Source organism: Pteronotus mesoamericanus, unplaced genomic scaffold, assembly GCF_021234165.1.
Source record: "Pteronotus mesoamericanus isolate MK-2021 breed Mesoamerican mustached bat unplaced genomic scaffold, CSHL_Meso_final scaffold_174, whole genome shotgun sequence".
NCBI lineage: Eukaryota > Metazoa > Chordata > Mammalia > Chiroptera > Mormoopidae > Pteronotus > Pteronotus mesoamericanus.
Window position 1 is genome coordinate 4,425,102 of NW_026555309.1, and position 19,860 is coordinate 4,444,961.

The following is a 19,860-nucleotide window of genomic DNA, read 5'->3' on the forward strand; positions in this document are numbered from 1 at the left end:
TGCACCTATGGGCAACCAGTGATTGGCAGCTTCATCACAACAACATGCCTGCTCACACATTCCATCTCATGCAGATCTTTTTTGAGAAACATCAAATCACCCAGGTGACTCAGCCCCCCACAGCCCATATTTGGCACCCAGCAACTTCTGGCTTTTCCCACAACTAAAATCACCTTTGAAAGGGAAGAGATTTCGGACTTTCAATGAAATTCTGGAAAATACGACAGGGCCACTGATAGCAACTGGGAGAACTGTGTGAAGTCTCAAGGTATCTACTTTGCAGGGGACTGAGGCATCATTGTCCTGTGTACAATGTTTCTTGTATCTTGTACCTTCTTTAATAAATGTCTCTTTTTTTTTTCATATTACATGGCTGGACATTTTCTGGACAGACCTCATATTTCCATCTGCTTGCTGGACATTTTCCATGGGATGCCCTGATTTTCACCTCAATTTTTCCTGGGGGAATAAACCTAACTCCTCTACAACTGAGAAGCCATTCAAACACTTAGAGAAGGTAATATCCCCTAGGTGGACTCTCCAGTCCAGGCCAGCTATACCCCCAGGGTTTTCACAACTCCCTCACATTATGCTTAACAGACCAAGGGCATCATCTGAAAGCTCATTCATTCTGAGCAGTTTCCATCACTGTCCCCCTAACACACAGCCTCTACACTGAGACCACAATTCCAGATGCAGCCCGATCAATACAGAGGGATTTCTACCTCCCTCCCCCTGGTCACTGATAGCCATATCATGCAGGCAACAACCTCCAAGACTGCAAGCAATTAGAAAACCAAACCAAACACAACACTAGGCCATCTGAAAAAAGTAGATCTACTACTTCAAGCCTCTCTCAGCTTATCTTCAACAGTGAGTTTCTTTTGCAAAGCGCTAACTCTGTTCAGGTCCACCTTCCCAGCCAGATGATTCTTCTGCACAGTGGGTCTTTCCCTCCTGGCCCCACTTTTCCCTCCTAGCTTTGCGCGACACACAAATTTAATAAGCATAACTGGGCAGGTCTCTCTCGCAGTTGACCTCAAACCATTAAATCAGCACTCCATGGGTAAAATGCTGCAGTGAACAGTGATTCAAACCAGATCATATGACGAATAGTTTGCCATCTGGCAAAGCCAAAGGGGGATTTTCAGAGATGGGTTTCTAAATACTCTGAAGGAAAAATTACACGGTTGTATCCTGATCACTTAGTCTAGAAAGCTTCTCTAAATGCAGTTTTTGCTTTTTAAATAAACCTGCATTCCTGTAATGTCTTTTCTAAGTACTAAAAAAATAATTTTTAACTCTAGAATTTGCTTAGTATTGTAATGAGACATCAGTTTACAGTTGCCCAGAGTCTACTTTTCTTTCCTTTAATTAAAATGGGCCATTTGTCTTTTCTACCTCTTCTAACTTTCTCACTTCCCCAAAGATTTACTCCCCCAGAAAACTTTCATTGGGACTGTGGTTTTGAACCTTGGAGAGCCTCAGCTCATCCTCAGGTAGGCTTTGTCTCCCTACCCCCTGATCTTTCACACCTCACTCATCCCACAAACGCTTACTGTTCTGCAGCCCACTGGACAGCGACTTCCCCAGAGGCTGGGGCTCGACTTTAGTGCTGCATTCCTTCCCCATTGGGCACAGGGCCTAGAACACAGTAAGTCCTCAATAACCTCCCTACACATTTACAAAGTGTTCCCGTAAAAACCTAAAATGTACATATAAAGTTTTGGGGGCCCACCTAAATGTTACAGCAAATCAAATATTTCTGAAAGGAGAATTTTAAAAACAAAACCAAACCACACAGGAGTGGAGATTGGGTTGGTTCTGGATGAGGGACAGGGATGGACAGGAGAGGTACAGGTAGAACCTCATCAGCTTCATAGGCTTGGATGCCCCATCTCACACCCCGAATTTGTGTCCTTTTCCTCCCAATCCCACCCCACTTCAAAACCAAAGTGATGGTCATTGTCACCACACGTTCAGAGATGGCCCCTAACCCTATTTCCACGGCCTCATTTTGCTCTAAACACCCTCAACAGCCAATGTCTCCCTCAGCACCAGCCTCAGTCACTGCGCTCCCCCTTTCCCCTGGATGAGGTCACCCAGAATAAATGTCTCCAACCACACCACTATCCTGCACTGATGCATTTTCAAATGCTGGTCTCTTAACTATGTTTTAGAATAACTTAGTCTGTTTCTAAAGGTTCCGAGGAGTATGACCCAGAAGATCTGACTCCCTGAAAAAAGCTGAGGTTGCACAGCTTTATGCAAGTTATAGAGAAGCTCAAGTTCACGGAGCAAGTGTGAGTTACAAGTGCTGTCTGTCTGCCAGGCAGGGACTCCCTGCTCTCTGTGGTGAAACGTTTTTAATACCATCCTGGGTAAAACTATTGCCTTAAATGGAATACTTCTTGTCAACATATAAGTCAGATCAGCAAAACAAAGTGCCTTCAGCTCTATAAACTAGTAATAAAAAATCACAAGGTGGTAAATTTTAAGTGGCTTCCCCAGTTTTTCCCACATACCTGAATATTCATTCATTCAACAAATACACTTAAAACCCCTACCCTGTGCTACAATGATGAACAAGGAAGGCCACCTACTTTACAGTCTGGTGGGGGAGAAAAACAAGCTTCACTATGGGTATGTTAGGATAAAAGGGTACATAGGACAATATGGTTTTAAATAATCATTTGGGAAGGATCATAGTCTTGAATTTTAAAGATATAGCATTTAAGGTATAATCTGCTCCAAACTCTTCTTTATAAATATTAGCCTTGTTCACTTCACAGTTTTATATTTTTTGATCAAAATTGGCCAATCTTAAGTCTCAAGTCAAAAAGGAAATATTCACCATTCTTATAAAGGAATTTTAAAAGCAAAAACCAAAAAAAGGAAGAAAACTTTAGCAGTATGACAGTACTCATAATAAACAAATTTAGCCTATTCTTTGAGTCATATTTAATAATAGTGTAAGAGGAAAATCAAAATTTTGCAAAGTAAGCAGAACATTTTCAATTTCACAAAATGCAGAATAAAATGTCTGTTTTTACTCAAACTTCACCCCAGTCAGAACAAACTATGAATGAGAGTATGAAGCATGCCTCTCATGGCTTCAGAATAGCTTCCTACAGGTACAACTCCAAAAGGTACTGTGTTGAAATTACTAGCGCAGTGCCTACACAGTATCTATTAAAGGACTCAATCTACTTAAAAAATTCTCCACACGAATGAAGTGTACACATTCCTAATAATTCTACTGTTTGCTTCTTTAGCTTGGACACTTATAAATATCAGTAAGATTTTCTGATCTGTGTTCTTGCCCACAATATAAATGTAACAAATCTACTGTGCAACACATACTTTTTAAGCACTTATTACATTCAAAGTATAGAAGACACAAAACAACAGCTCCTACCCTCAATGCCCTTTTGGTCTGCTAGAGGAAAGACTTTTTACCCATATTTGTTCATTCCAGTTAAGTTCAGACAATCATCTATGCACTAGAGATAAAAAGAAAACAAAACATGGTGTTTACTCTATCATACATAAGAAGTAACTGTCCCACACCCAGTTCAGTCTGATGATATTTTGTTGTCTAATATCATGAAGGAATCTGTAAATGAATGAGGATGCTACAATAGTGATATGCAGAAGATGATATATAGCAGAGCGCACACTGGGGCGGGGGAGGAGAAAACCCAGTCTAGGGGAAGATAATGAAGGCAGGGGAGTGAAGGGCTGATGAAGAAGCTAAATCTTGAAGGATACACAGAAGTCACACAGGGAAAAGGAAAGTGAGAAGCTGTTCTGAAAAAGAAAGAGCATGTGCAAACACAGAGACTCCAGAAAGTGATTTAGTCTGGCTCAATTAATATAAACATAAGCAAGAGAGGGGCAGAGAATGGCTAGAGAAGGTAAAAGGAGCAAGATCGTGAGGGGCCTCCTCGATCATGCTGAGGAATTTAAACTCTATCTTGAGTACGTGAGTTTCAATTAAGGAAGTGAACATGATCTAATTTCTACTTTATAAAAACAGTATGACAGGCGGATGAAACAGGACCAGTTACGCAAATCTAAAATGCTCCACTGAAGTCCTTTTAGAGTCGAAATTGGGATCTATACTCTTTTCTGAATTTTCCTAAATCCATGAGCTTTAACAAATTAAACCTCCATTTCTTAATCTACAAAAGAAAATTTAGGGAATTACTATGAGAATTATACACAAAAAATATAGACATACACCATGTCTGACATGTAGTTAGCACTCAATAAACAGAAGCTATGTTTTTCCTCTGTCATTACTGTTATTATGTAAGTCTGTAACTCAGCAGCACTTTAGAATTGGGAGCCAGCAATAGGTTAATAGTTACAAAGAGTGTGTAGCATGGGATCAAAGCAAGGCCAAGCAAAGAATCCTAGGAAGAATATCCTTTAGGGAGCAGATAAAGTAAAAGAACAGTGCCCAGTGGATTTGGGATCAAGGTAGTCTCTGTTGACTCTGGCCAGAAAGGCCTGAAGTAAAGAAGAAAAGAAAATGAGCCCATATTAATCATTTGTAATATTTCGCTGGGTAGGATATGCAGAGTAGGAAGAGGGGTTTTTTTGTTTTGTTTTGTTTTAGATTAAGTGAGAAAGACTAAAGAAAGGGGTGTGAGGGGGCGGAGAAGCGTTCTCAGGGAGAAGGTAAACGATGGCTCCCAGGACCTGACAACGTGGTGTTCACTTAGGATAACCCCCAGAGAGGCTCAGGATTTCTTTCCCAGCCTTTGTGTTTCTCTTAGGTAGGTGGAGACCCAAGGGTTCATAACAGCTGTTAATGCCAAATTTTCTATTCTCACTGTGGTACTGGCCCATTTCCACTCACCACCCTACTAGGGCCTCCTCAGGCTAAAGGAAGAAAAAGCATTTTACTGAACTACACATTAAAGACACCCCTCACGAGTTCAGTTGTTGTGAACTTTTCACATCCAAGTGAGAGCAGTACCTCTTCATGATTCTCAACTGCACTGGCGTTAGCCACCACTCTAGGCTCTAGACCCTGTCTCCCCACTATGGGGGTAATCAGCCTCATGTAGGTTATCTCCCGGTGTCGTTCAACTCACAGGCCAACCCCCATCCAGCACGCGAGAGAGGAGCAATTCTTGAAGGATGTCCTTTGATTTCTCCTCACAGTGGGAAGAAGTCATCTGTCAAAACTGAATGGGAAGTAGTAAGGCATTGAGCTCAAGGAGTTGAAGATTTAAGTCACTGGTCATGAAACAAGGGTGAGCATCAACTGAAAACACAAAGTAAGACTGCAAGGCTTCGTTGAGGGACCAGCTGAGGGAGAAGGTCCGGAATATACACAGTTAAAGTTTATTTCAAAGTAATACTTACTTAAGCCAGTGAACTGTGCTCTATCTTATGCAGTCTTATTCTAGTCTTATGCAGTCTTCTTGCTGATCACAAGAGAATTCTAAAACTTGGCTTGGGACTTACTAATGCAAATAATGCCCTACCTCTGGAAGAATAAAATAAAATACATACAAGTTGCTTATCAGCTTTGCAACTTCATTATATACTGTATCACCTTAAAAATGTCCTAGCTCAATAATCCTACAGAGCAAAAGGGTAACTGAAACACTGGGCTCTGTTTGGCATGCAAATCTGCTAGTACCTGTCATATGAGCCAGAGCCCATCAGTAATTGTGCCTTAGATCTATGCAGGCACCCTAGGCTTCCAGGTGTACTTATTTACTGATTATGTCTAAATAGACTGAGTGGCTAAAACCCATAAAATGATCCAATAAATCTGAAAGTTCCAGAAAACAAGTATTACACTTTATTCATCAAGGGAGTTAAGTTCAACTTTGAACAAAGTAATGTTCCCAGTGTCAGTCATAACTATTTAAGGAAGAAAGTGGTCACCCAACCAAGTCAATCCAACCAAATTCCCAGTATTAGATGGCTTACATGCTCACTGATATTAGAATATCCAGTCTATTTTATAAAGACTTTTCATTTCAATAAACTCTGAAAGCAGTCTTTGTGTCTAAAAACTAGCTATGATGTAAAGAAGCTATAGTGATTTTTTAAAACAATTTATTGTATTGCAAGGTAATAACTATATTCTGTTTTCAAGAATTATAGCTAAAGCTATAAACAACTTTTGGCAGTAAGTCTGAAAATTCAAAGACAAAAACAAATAATACATCTTCAATAAATGAAATGTGCCTAAAAAAAAACAAAAATGTAACTGAGCCAACCTGACTCAAGGAGAAACAGAAGACTTCAATGGTCATATAAGTGCTTAAATTATGAAGCAGTTTCCCCTCCTCCCTACCCCATGTCCTCTTTAATGGTGGGTAAATGACGAAAAGATTCAAATGAGTTATGCCAAATAACTAATCTTATAAAACTACCACAAAAAACAATAGAAAAAGAGGAAATCTTCCTAAATTCATTTATGTGGCTAATATAATCTTGATAACAAAACCAGCAGAGAAAAGTACAGGTCAATTTTATTTATGAATATATTAACAAAACTAATACAATAATATTGAGAAATATGTACTATCACATGGTTGGATTTTTCCCAGAAGTGTAAGGGTGATTTTAAATGAGAATGTTATTATAATTCACAAAGGCAGGGAAAACTGAGCACTAATCATTAAGGGAAGGAGGGGAGTGAGGGAAGAATGGAGAAGGAAAAAGGGAGGAGAAGGGAAGGAAGAGAGGAAGAAAATTATGGAGCCACATTCCTCATGAACACAGATGCAACTGTTGACAAAATATTAGCAAATAAAGCAATATATCAAAAAGGTAATTAATCATGACCAAGTTAGGCTTATATTAGGAACACAAGGTGATTTAACATTCAAAGCATCAATAAATATAATTTACCATGTTAACAATAGAAAGATGGAAAACCACGTGATCATTTTTATTAGGAAAAAAAAATCTGACACAATTCTCAACCTAGAAATACAGAAGAATTTCCCCAATCCAATAAGAAACAAAAAACACAAAATAAAATAAACATCAACATTAAAAATATTTGCACTTCAAAAAATACTATTAAGAAAATGAAAAAGTTAGTCACAGATTGGAAGACATATTTGCAATACTTATCTGAAAACAGCTTCTAATAAGAATATATAAAAAGTGTAGCAAAATACCACAAAGACATAAAGCCAACAAAAATGGGTAAAAGAGCTAAACAGAATTTTCACACAGTAAGATAATGTATATGACCAACAAGCACAAGAAAAAGTGCATGACGTTATTAGTCATATAATTTAAACTATAATGAGAAGCCACAAAACCTATACCACAATAGCTAAAACTAAGAAGACTAACAATACCAAATGTCAGTACACGTGTAAAACAACTTACTACACATTGTGGGTGAGGGTGTAAAATATATTTATATATTAAAAATCTAGAAATTTTTGTTCAAAATATATCACAGAAAATGAAAATGTGATTTAAAAAAAAAAGGAAAAAGAATATGATAATGTGAAAAATCAGACAGGGAAAAGCCCTTTACCACACAAACACTCAAAAGGTTCAGGATATAGAAAGACTATAAATAAAAAAATAAAAACACAAAAAGAAATAGAAAAAAGGCATAATATGTGAAGAGGCAATTCACAGAAAAGGAACCATGAATAGCTACTCTCACTACTAAGTTCAAGGGTGACCAGGAAAATTCAAGTTTAAACCACAATGTACTACTTCACATCCACTAAACTTGCAAGCAGTAAACTTTTCGTAGTTGCAACACAAAGGAAGCTCTATTTGTTGTGGGCAGGAGTGAAAAGTGATACAACCACTTTGGGGTTTAAAAATATTGTAATATGTAGTAAAGTTCAGTATGTGTATTTGCTGTGACTCAACAATCCCAACCCTGAATCATGCTCTAGAAACAGCACAGGGGACAGACAGGTGCAAGAGTGTTCAAGGCAGCACTTTGAGGGAATAAATAACAAAACTAAGTAAGTCAAAAGTCCTTTGACAACAGATAGGATGGCTAAACACAAAGTGGCATGTTTCTGCAGTGAAGAATATTTATACAGGGGTGGGCAAACCTAGGTTTACACAATACAAATATATAATGCAACCATTAGTAAGTAAGAATAAACTGTGTTTTGCATACTCTCAACTGTAAACCTACTGTTGCCCACCCCTGCATAATACGGAGAGCCGGAGTTTGGTAGAACTCAAACACGTAGCGTCAAACTCATACGCCAAGGGTGAGCCAATTCACAAAACCGTCAACATGCGCTAAACAAGTATACACATATTTCTATACATAGGGATACTTCCTAAGCAGTTTTCATACATACTGCTTTTAATGGTAGATTTTACATGAACAAACAGATAATATATAATATGCAGTATAACATTATATAATATTATTTGTGTTTCTATATATTATATACCTAAAGAAATGCATGAGAATGATTATCACAAAATGTGTAAGACTGGCTGGGAAGGGAGAACACAAGAGAGAAGAAACCAAGAATTTGGGAATATTTTATTCCTTCACCTGTATGGTGGATATAGGTATTCACTGTATTACTCCTACATCTATTTCTAGATCACAAGTATGTACTTTTTAAATAGAGTTTTAAAGAGAAGCACATGGAAGTGTTGGCATTCTAGAAGTCAGAGAGGTGCTTACTGCCAAAAAGCACGGAATAATTTCTAAAACACAGTGACAAGTATCTTATTCAAACTGATTTGGTTAAAAAAATGGGAAAGTAAAATTAATATTAGTCTTTCAAAATAACATTTACAACACAGATTTTTATTTTCATGTAAGAAAAAAAATTAACTGCTCCTAAATAAAATTTACATGTGAACCTAAGAAGACCAAAAAGGCTTTCCATTATACCATTTCAGGAAAATTGAAATCTAAAACACGGTGTGAAAGATAGGGGGGAAATCATGTATATTAACTGTATAATAAACAAGAAACAGAAGTTAGAGACAGGAAATAACAACAAAAGAGCAGTGAGTCTGCAAATGTAATGGCAGAAAAGGCTGTCAAACTTATATACAATATGAGAAAAGGCAGTTATACAATACAGGTTATGGACTAAAATTATTTTATCACACAATATTCTCTCACTTTAAAATTAAAACTGATGCTTGCTGGTTTCCATACAGAAAGGGTTAAATCTGTAGACAAATAGGAGGAAGAGAAGTGCTGGCATTTCTCCAAGTCCAGCAACAGTGGCTTCCCCTCTGCTCTAACTGGACACCCCCCCCCCCACTATCCCAGGCCCTATTTAATTCATTAACTATAAATCGGAAGGCAAAGAGCATCTACGATAGATGATGGCAGTCATGCTGCAGCCAGAGTGGCCAGGCAAGTCACCTGGACCTCACAGTGGGGCCAAGAACAGCCCTGATCCTTCCAAAGATCTTATGTAACTATTTTTAAAAAGATTTATTCACCAAGTGACCTCAAAATTTCCTTTGAGTCTAACAGGTATCCTATAGCAAATTTGTCCTCAGGTGTTATCTGATAAGAACTAAATTATCTTCAGTGGTTTGACGTTAAAAGATAACCGTATCAGCTAAAGGTAAGGAAGAGATGTCCCCGAAAAACAAATATCAAATGAAGATCAAAATGCCTAAAGCACTCTCATTTCAGGAAAATAAAGCAATTGCAATTTTTAAAAAATAATAGGGACTAACAAGAAAATACCATCTGGGCTCCCAGTACTACCAGTAGAGTAAAAAAGTTAAAAGGTGAAAGCACGGGGCTCCAGAATATACCCCCACAGAGGCACACAAGGAAGAAGAGAAGGAAGGATGAACAACCTCATCTCTAGTCATCTAATAAAAATGACCAGAACTGTAAGACCAAACCCCAGACTTGTGTACCCCCAGCCAGATATGACATGCACGTGTACAGTGCTGAGCAGACTCCGGACAGCAGGCACTAAAACATGAGGGAGTCTTGCACCCCCAAGTCTCCCTACAGATGGCCTGGGCTTTCCCCAAAGATATGGGAATATTGTAGGTCGATTCTATGTACCTGGAGGTTTCAGTTAAAGAAGTTAAACTTAAAAATGGGTTTGTTTGTTTGCTTTACATCTTGATATAGAACAGCGATTTTCAACCTGTGCGCTGTGGCACACTGGTGCGCCACAAGGATTTTTAAAACATGCAATACCTGACTATTTATTCAGGAACACTGACCTCTTTTACATTAGGTTGTCAAATTTAAGAAAAAGAAAAAAAGACAATAGCCAATACAACAATAGCCGCTGGTGTGAGTGAATCAAAATTATACCAATTTGTTGCCAGATCAGCAAAAACCATATTTCTTGGTGTGCCACAGAATTTTAGTAAATAGCTTATGTGTGCCATGAGATGACAATGGTTGAAAATCGGTGGTACAGAATGAAGTCAAACCACTTAGGAGATGCAGAAGTATCCAAGACACAAACTAAGTTGCATATTTTCATGATACTAAAACAGTGTGCTGGAAAAGCATAAATGACTAAAACATCTCTGAGCTCTAGGAAAAGAAAACAATGTTACAGACCATGGAGGGATTAGAAGGTAAATCAGGAATTTAAAGGTTGATGGGCAAATGAGATACATATACCCACCCAGAAGGAAACAGAAATGTGTCAAGTGGTACTCAAAGCCACAGTAAAAAAAAGACCCCTAGAACATCCTTTTTACTTAAAACACAGATGCTACAGAATACTATAACAAAACATGACTTTTTTTCAATTATCTAGAAATTCCAAGCATGCAATGAACAGTCTGCTTAGCCTTATAGTCTCCAAACTTGTAGATTACAAATACCTTACTGAAAACATCTAAAAACAGAGAGGCATCTAAAATTGGTGTTAGAGCTGTCATAACTCTGAAAGGAAAGGAGAGGATAATTCTTCTGTTTGAGGAGACCTGCCACATGGTTCGTAAATACACTCCCTCCCAAACTACATTGTCTTTCTAAAGAAATTAAAAAGTTTATTCTATTGGGATCAGAGAGCTCGGGGGTTAAATTGCCATGCTAACTAAAGATAAGGAGGATAGCCCACATAAGCCTCCATCAAAGATACTCTACTGGTAATCAGTGGAAAATGAAAACCTCTCATTTGCTAATAATCTTTTAGAGATATTAGATTTTTAAAGAAGACTAAAATATAACTCTTTTATTTTCTAAGCCCAATACAGGTTAATATGTTTGGTCTTTTTAAAATGTGTTAAAAAATTCACTCAGAACATTTGTTAGTACTTGTTTTCATGTGACCTGGCTGGGTGGACATAGCACTGTTCCACTGAACAACACTGAACACAAAATAGTGCACAGTTCTTGTAGTGGAAGAATTACGGCCTTCCTATCTGTTCATCCTAGAATGACCAACGGAGGATTAAGCAACTGGCCCTAACTGATAGTGGGCAAAGAAAACGGAATTTCACCCAGGCCTGTTCATTCAAGGAAGCCAGAAAGCAATCAGCAGTGTATCATGTTTGTTAGTTACTTAGTAGCCTAAGAGATACTAAAAGTAAAAAGAAAAACCATTTCTAAATGATTAATATGCCACAAATGAATTGCAAATGTACGAACGCAACAGACAGTTCATGAATACAGGTAATTCTACAAAAGAGAAGCCTAAATAAACAATGCTGCTAGGGACAAACTCTTATTACCAAATTTCCAAATTTGCTGTGAAGACTTTGAGAGAAATGGCTAACAGTTCTTAATTAGTTGTCCATCAATAGTTTTGAGTATGTACAGGACTGATTAAATTTCAAAAAAACTCATTGGTGTTACATAATCTGAAGCTTCAGATTGGAGGAAATAGTATTCTACAGTGACACCTACCGGTAAAGGGTGACGGAGCAGCATGATACTGTTAGATAAAATAAAACATGTTACATCCCTGTAGCATGTCAGAGGCTACAGGGAAGACTGAATGATAATCAAAAGGAAAAAGGTAAACAAATGAAAACATTACACACACCAGTGTCTGTGTACTACAAAATAAGCCCAAAAGGACATCATGATCCTTCTTAACCAAAGATTTTCAAATCAATAAATCTGAAAGAAGTTTCCTCTAGTCCCAACTGGCCATACAAGTCAAATTTTTGTATGCAAGTAAAAGGCCCAATTTACTCACATCTCTTTTACATTTTAAGGAGTAAAACTGAAATAGGCAAACAGAGCTTTATAGGAAATGAGATATTTTAGTAGTTTTCAATTTAAGTTGAGCAAAATGAAAAGCAGACACTTGCTTTAAAAATCTGTTACATAAACCCCCAGAGTTTCAGTTTCCAGATACTGCTTTTTAACATGATCACCTTTTCCCTAAAATGCAAGCTTCAAAAGACTGAGTCCTTTTTACCCCACACTTTTTTACAACAATTAAGCATAACAATGTTGAATGCAACCAATGTCATCATCAGCTTCAGACTCTCAACCCAAAACATTGAAAAAAAACCTTCACTACTTGAGCCCCTGCCTTCTCAAACTACAATGTTCAAATGTTCTGTTTCAAACAAACTATTAGCCCCAGGAAATTTAATTGATAAAATGACAAAAGCACACTTTTCCTAAATAACTAGTTGTAGCGTGCCATAAAGAAAATCAGAGGGAAATCTAAAAAAATAGTCTACCTCAGCTCCAAGACTCTCATAAAATCTTACAGATTAGATAACCTAAAATGCAAGCATTGTGGTATAATAAATGAATAACAGAAAACCTGAGTTCTAGCCTTGGATCATCCACCAACTAATTGGGTTTTTGAAAACTACATAATTTTTAACGAACTAAAGTACCTTTCTGGACATTAATCTCCTCATCTCTAAGATTACAGGGGAAACCAAATGGGCCTCACAGTAACCTCGCTGCTAAAATGTCTTCGGCTTCTGATTTCTCCAGCAGATTGGAACGATTTGGGCATCAATGTCTATACTTCAATGACCCAAAAGGCAGAGGAACAAAAGAGAACTTGGCTTTATCTCCTGGGTATATCGTGCTACAAGAAAACAATGTAAATAAAATCACACCGTCAGCACTGCAGCGTAACTGTTTTTGACTGAAAGAATCGTCACTTCCATCTCCAGGGCCTTCTACCTGGCACATTACCAGAACTCAGTATTTACTTAAAAAAATAATGGCTGCAGAAAAGAATACTCATTATGTAACATGCAAGACTCCAATATCAACTCTTTAAATGCTCTGAGGCACTTTTGTCTGTATTACTTTTTATATACTACTGGTACTTTTAATATATTCTCTTTTACATACTATGTCCGTTTCATGACAATTATGAAATCAATATGTAAAATGTTTAAAAGAGCCAAAAATCTGCAAATATGGACAGGTTGCCCTAAAATGCCTGAAAATTAAAGTCAGAATACATTCATTTAGGTTATAACATCTCCTTCAGTTCAGTTATCGGTTCAGTTCAGTAGGAGTGGATACACAACATGTTCACATTTCCCAATACAGGCCATATAAAGTGACTTCCTCAGGTGCAATCAGTCCTCTCTACTCATGATTGAAAATGATATTTTTTTAAAAACTAGAATAAAGATTTTACCTCCCTTGTAAATAGAAAAACTCTGGAAAACAATTAACATCAAAGTCTTGCTCACCAGCTTTCTCTGTTGGTGCATAGGTGACACAATGTCTCTCCTCACCTAGGCACTGTAAAGAGTGTAGCCAGAGCCAACTGAGCCAGTTCATCTACTCTTTGGCCTGTTTAAGTCACTACCTGGCATTTGAGTACAAGTGACAAAAGTATACAAACTTTTTCTTATGTCAAAGGTAAATTAATATGATGGTTTTGAATTTCAAACTCTCTTTTTCCATTGCTAACACAAATACTAGTTCTCAGAATGCAAATTTGTGCAATGACTTTCATTGCACCCTTTAAATTTATTCATTCATCCACTGTATTGAGCACCTCTTAAGCGCCAGGACCATTCTAGGAGTTATGAATAGAAATACACAAGACTAAGAAATAAAACAGGAAGACAATACACATGAAAATAAATACGATAATTTCAGATAGTGATAAGTGCTATAAACAAATAGTTCTTTGAAGTAGGGTTTTGGTTATCTGATTTATTTTCTTGATAAGTATGACTACATTACATACAGACCTCAGGAAACAGTCTACTCTAAATCATTGCAAATGATCATTTTCAAAAAGTTTACAGCTCACGGTCAATACATCTGTATTCCAGTTTCAATATCCTAGGAGTTAAAAGAAATATAAGAGAAACCGAGAACCACTGAAATATGAGATGAAACAGATTTAAAACATCTGCTCTCTATCCTGTGGGTAAGCACATAGAATAGAAAGGTGAATACAGATTTAAACACGCGCGCACACACACAAACACACACACAATGGGAAAAAGTAGAGAAGCTCGCCCAGCATTCTGCGGTATTCCGCAATACTTTAAAAGCAAATAAAAATCATGTTAAGAAAGCTACATTAAGGCAGAAATATTTAAAATAATTTCCAAGGACATTCAGATCACTCCCCTCACATACACTCCACACACCCCATAGATTATCCTTTGAGTTGCTCTTAAAAGCGGTTGATGTGGCAGGAATTTATTTTCTCTGGCTTTGGCTCATTTCCAAACTCCCCAAAAATATGCAAGGCAAAGGTAAAATTGTCTCTCACTCCCATCTTCAGTCCCACGGAAAGACAAGAAGGGCTCGATCAATAACCTCCATCTCAGCTGCACCCTGCAAGTGAGGGGATCAGCACGGATCAGCCCCACAAGGGGCTCCCCGGCACCACCAACCTAAGGCCGCGTACCCTGATCACCAGCCCCTCCAGCCTGCCCGCCAGGCCCACCAAGCGCGGCCTGTGCCCGCGCCAACAGGAGGAGCAACGCAGAGGATGGAGAAGACGCACGGTGGAACCCGGAGAGAGAGGACCGCAGCTCCCGCCGCCCGGACCGCACCCCCAGGGCCAGTCCCAAATCACCGCCCCAGGCATCTCTGACCTCTCCGGGTCCCGGGGCTGCTGCTGCCGCCGCTGCTGCTGCCGGAGCCACTACTACTGCTGGTGCTACTGCTGCTGCTGCTGTTGTTGCTGCCGCCGCCGCCCTTTGCATTCTTACGCGGAGCCATTGCGTGCACTTCTGGAGGAGGCAAGGGGTGTACTACTCTCTCAATACGCGGGGTACCAGAAGGCGCGTGGGCCGCTGACGGCGGCGAACGCTGTGAGGATGCGGGCCGCGGTTCCTATAGCAGCCCCTGTGCCTCAGCACCTCCCGCCGCGCACTGGAGGACTTGCGAAATCGTGCCGGCTGCGCGCGCCCGACCCTCTGGAGCGCCGAACCTTTGACTCCCTCCAGAGGCTAGAGCGCGGCGCCCGGCCCCTTCTGTCACGCCCCTTCCCGGATTAGCCCCGCCTCCTTCCCGCCCCGGAAAACTGAGTGATGGGGAAGAGAACCTATCATATGGAAGTCTATTAGGGGGTGGAACCCTGCTGCGCTTCCCCGCCCCCTACAGACTTGGGGCTGTTCTTGGCACGACGCAGCCGCCAGTAAGCGCGAGGCGCTTGCGACTTTCCACTCTTTCCCGGTCCTTTGGAACGTGGCAAACGTGGAAGCCGAGAGGGCTCTCGCGAGTGTTGGAGGACCCCGCACGATCGGGATGGGGCGGGGCTCGGGGGCGGGGCCGGCGACACGTGTGCAACGTTGGGACTGAGCGTACCGCTGCTTGGCCTTTTACTGGGAATTTGTTTATGTGCCACTTCCTCATACATACATGTACCAGGGAATGCAACCCTGCTTCTTGAGAAAGAGGTGTGTTTCTTGTCGGTATTAATATTAAGACGTATCTGAAATGGTGGTGGTAGTAGTTCAATGCTTAAGCCATACATAGTGATAGGTTCAATTTTAAAGGAGGACTTCACTTTGTTTATGCCATCAGTATTTTCAGGGAATCATAGTTAAGAGGTGCAAATGTAAATGTAAAATAAAAAGTTCATTTTCTTGTACTGGATAGCACCCTATACCTGAAATTTCCCCCAGCCAGGCTATGACTGCATTCATCTTTTCTTGATGCCCCCAATCGTGGGTCTCCTGTGGGGTCACAGTCAGTGAGCCTGTACTGCCTCTGAATTCTGCACGTTACTTTAAAAATACCTGGGCCCATGGGTGAACCAGTGACTGAAGTCCAGGACATCATATTCATCTTTGTGTCGCCAATTGCCAGCAATGTCTGGTGCGTAAGAGGCAAGCAAAGAAGTGATTGATGATTTGATACATTTTTGACAACTTATTAAGACCTTCCCCCACTTCTTGACAGCGTTTCAGATAACCTCCCGGGAGCGTCTCAGCAAGTACAGCGGTTACAGCGCAGCATCTGGTTTTATTCCTCTTCTTCAGCCCCGTCACCCCCCCACTGCCCAGTACCCCGGGCCCACCTCCTCTTCTGCTGTGAATGGCTCAATGCCACTGGTTGTGTGGCGTAACTGGGAGAAGGCCTCTCTCCTTTTCAAGAAATGTTAGTTATCGAGATAAAGCAGGGGCAGGGAAGCTCATAGAATTTTTACTGAAGTAGCTCTTTGTTTTTATCAAATGGCATCTCCTACCTCCACACATCCTTCCTCCCAAGTGAACCCCCTTTCAATAGGGGGCGGGAGGAACTGGGCTAAGAGAAATCTAAGTGGTAGTACTCAACATAAAATAACAAGAGTTAATGTGAGAAAAACAATGTTCAAGATATTTAAACTCCTAAATTATCACAAAATCCTGTTATTGTGTCCATTTGTAGGGATGAAGCAACTGCCACGGAGGTTAAACAAAGTATCTGAGGTCACAAAAGAGGTAAGTGAAAGAGCAGGGATATGAATTCAATCCATCTGTTTCCAGAGTCCTTGTTCCAAATTTTCCTTTCCACACAAGGCTTGGTTTTGAGCAGAGAATGTCTCACCAGGCTCCCTTTTCTCTTAGTACATGTGTTCCTGGAGCTTCATTGGTGCTACAGGCGAAGATAGGTCTGAAACCTAATGGTAGATGCTTAGCAAAGTCCACCTTGTTGAGGAAATCAAGTTTCTTGGATAGCTAATTCCAAAATGCCCTGAAGAGATGCTTTGTTCCTGCACTTTCAGAAACTAAATCTAGTAATATTGACAGGTATACTGCTGTGTATCTTTGGAAGTACCCGGCCAAAAAAGGCTTTGTAAATACAGAACACAGGAAGTTAGAGGTTTCCTGACTTTCTTCTTGTACCACAAGAAAGCAGCTGCAATGACATTTATACACTCAGTATTATACAAATGTATAACAATGCTTATGGTTTCAGATACTATTGACCATCTATACAGTCTAGTGTCAGGGAGAAAATTTCCCCAGGATAAGTATCAATATTATGCATTTTACATCTGTTTATACTTCCCTCTTTATGAGCATTCAAAAACACAAAATTTACCTTGGATCCATGAACTTCTTGACATAGGTGTTTTTCTCAGCATTGGGATAAGGAGGTTAGGGAATTAAAGTATCCTTGAAATTAAACAAAAGGTCAAATATCCCTACTTAGCCTAACCTCATTTCTGTGATTTCTAAGCTATGATTGAACTCTTGGTGAAGCAATGTGAAAAGGACCATAAGACAAGACTTAACTAGGACAATGTGTTAAAATACTAATTTAATAGAGTGTTTAAACTGGGCCAAGCGTGCCTTTCAGATATTTCCATAAACTTTCCATTGCTTTCACTGGGATTTGAAAGTAAGAACTTGAGGACAAGATTTGTCCTAGTTTTGTGCGCGCGTGTGTGTGTGTGTATGTGTGTGTATGTGTGTGTTGACCCTTCAACCTCCAGTCACATGCTTTCTAAATCAGATATTTCTGGGCTTACTTATACCTACTAGAACACTTTTAAAGTTGGATTTTTAATCGGCTTCCCAGAAAGTGCTTCTTATTTACGTGCTGTCTTCCTAATGTGAAATGTTATTACTGCAAACTAAAAATGAGTATTTCCTCATCCTTTATTTACTGCCATAATGGAAAAAAATGAATTTCAACTGCTCATAATTCAGTTGTATGTTTATATTTTACAGTGGTGGAATTTGTTGCACTGAAGGCTATGCTGATGAGTACAAGAGTACTTTTAAGGCATTCTGTACTCAGAATGTTCTCAAAGCAGTTATTCCCATGTGAGTTATATCTCAACAAATAAATTTTCATTTCCATCAAAACACTTGACTTGACATTACCATAGAAAACAATCCTGGCTAGTATCTACATTATAAATATATAGAGTTGATATTAACAGAAGTAATTTTAAATCTAGTCAAGTACATTTTTTTTTTTTTTTGGAAATAATGTGTTGTAATGCAAAAAAAAAAATCTGAAAACACTAGTTAAGAAACCTATCATTTATTTTTTTATTTCTACTTTTTACATGTTTTTCTCTCAGGATTGATAGATTTTAGTGCTGAATTTGTTTCCTAATAAATAGCATGTAAGTAATGGTTATTGCTGGGCCTGAAGTTTGATAATAGAGGGAACCGATAGAATTGACTCTTTTTAAGTTTCACATTTAATGCCAGAAACAACTTAAACATGGAGTAACAACTGATCATAGACTTGGCAATTCTATGGCGTATGAAAGGAAATAGTAATGTTATTTAGGAGTGTTTAGAAAATAATCAAGAGAGGGAAAGAATGAAGAAATCTCAAGGATTCTATGCTTACCTCAAGAATCTGTGTGTGTGTGTGTGTGTGTGTGTGTGTGTGTGTGTGTATAATAAAAGTAATTGTTCTGTGCCTTATGGAAATAACCATTCTCTTCAGATGGAAACAGTTACCTGATCCAGGGAAAAATATCCTGAAACTAGTTTCTACGATCCTCCAATTTCATCAAATCTAAATACACTAAGCAGATGTACTTGCCTTAAAACAATCTGTGAAATTAAGTCATTTAGTCAACTTAAATTCTTGATAGCTGATGAGAAATCATGCGTACCCAACATAAATTAGTATTGACTTGGCCCTTTTTACATTGTCATCAGTTGGCTTGAATTTATTCTACAATTTTACAAGCACACGACAAACACTACTCAGTCTGTACCAGGAAAAAAAAAAGTCTTCAAAGGCTTTACCAAAGAACTTGCTAGCATGGAAAATAGGAAGGGTCTCCCTGCACCACTGCAACAATATTTTATTACCTATCTGAGTGGAGGTGGGCAAAGCAGGGAGAAATGGGGACATCTGTAATAGTGTCAACTATAAAAATAAAGTTAAAAAAATTTATTAACCTAAAGATCACTGCTAATATAATTAAAACTCTACAGTACATCTTTACGTGAAGTACAAAATTTATTACTTTAGAAACTTGTTTAGTTTGGCCCTGGACAAGTAGCTCATTTGGTTGGAGCATTGCCCCAATACACCAAGGTTGCAGGTTCGATCTCCTGTCAGAGCATATACAAGTGGCAACCAATGAATGCATAAATAAGTGGACCAAGAAATAATTGTCTCTCCCACTCCGCTGAAAAATCAATTTAAAAAAGAAAACTTGTTTAATGTTATATTGTGGTTAATACTCCTGAATATTTTGTAATTATTTGTGGAACTGCTACAATGCTGACTTCATCATTTGATTAAATCATCTCTTTGTTGCTGGATCCCTTTGAGACAGATACAGATAGCAATAACGAGATAGTCACTGAAGCTACTCCTCCCAGCACCAGAGACTATATTAATCTAGTAAAGCTATGTGGAAATCATTTCCAAGGAATTGTCTCACAAATTATGTGATTCTATTTTCTCAACTTCTTGATGGTATTCATATTGTACTTCATTTTTCTAGTGCCAACACAAAAGAAGAATTGAGAAATGCCGCCACCAGAAGATATCCT

At 38.9% G+C, this 19,860-nt stretch overlaps 1 protein-coding gene across 15 annotated transcripts in view; it reads right to left on the reverse strand.

Annotated features, from left to right (window-relative positions):
• The window catches only part of ASPH (aspartate beta-hydroxylase), a 205,666-nt gene extending 190,314 nt beyond the window's left edge, over positions 1-15,352 (reverse strand). For 7 of the 15 annotated variants that reach the window (XM_054590169.1, XM_054590170.1, XM_054590171.1 and 4 more), the window contains exon 1: positions 14,989-15,351. In XM_054590169.1, the coding sequence (XP_054446144.1) occupies positions 14,989-15,115 (127 nt within the window). In that variant the 5' untranslated portion in view covers positions 15,116-15,351. Of the gene's footprint in view, positions 1-14,988 lie in introns of all 15 variants that reach the window. The other 8 variants (XM_054590172.1, XM_054590184.1, XM_054590185.1 and 5 more) reach the window with 4 other exon arrangements.
• Between the last annotated feature and the right edge of the window lie 4,508 nt (positions 15,353-19,860).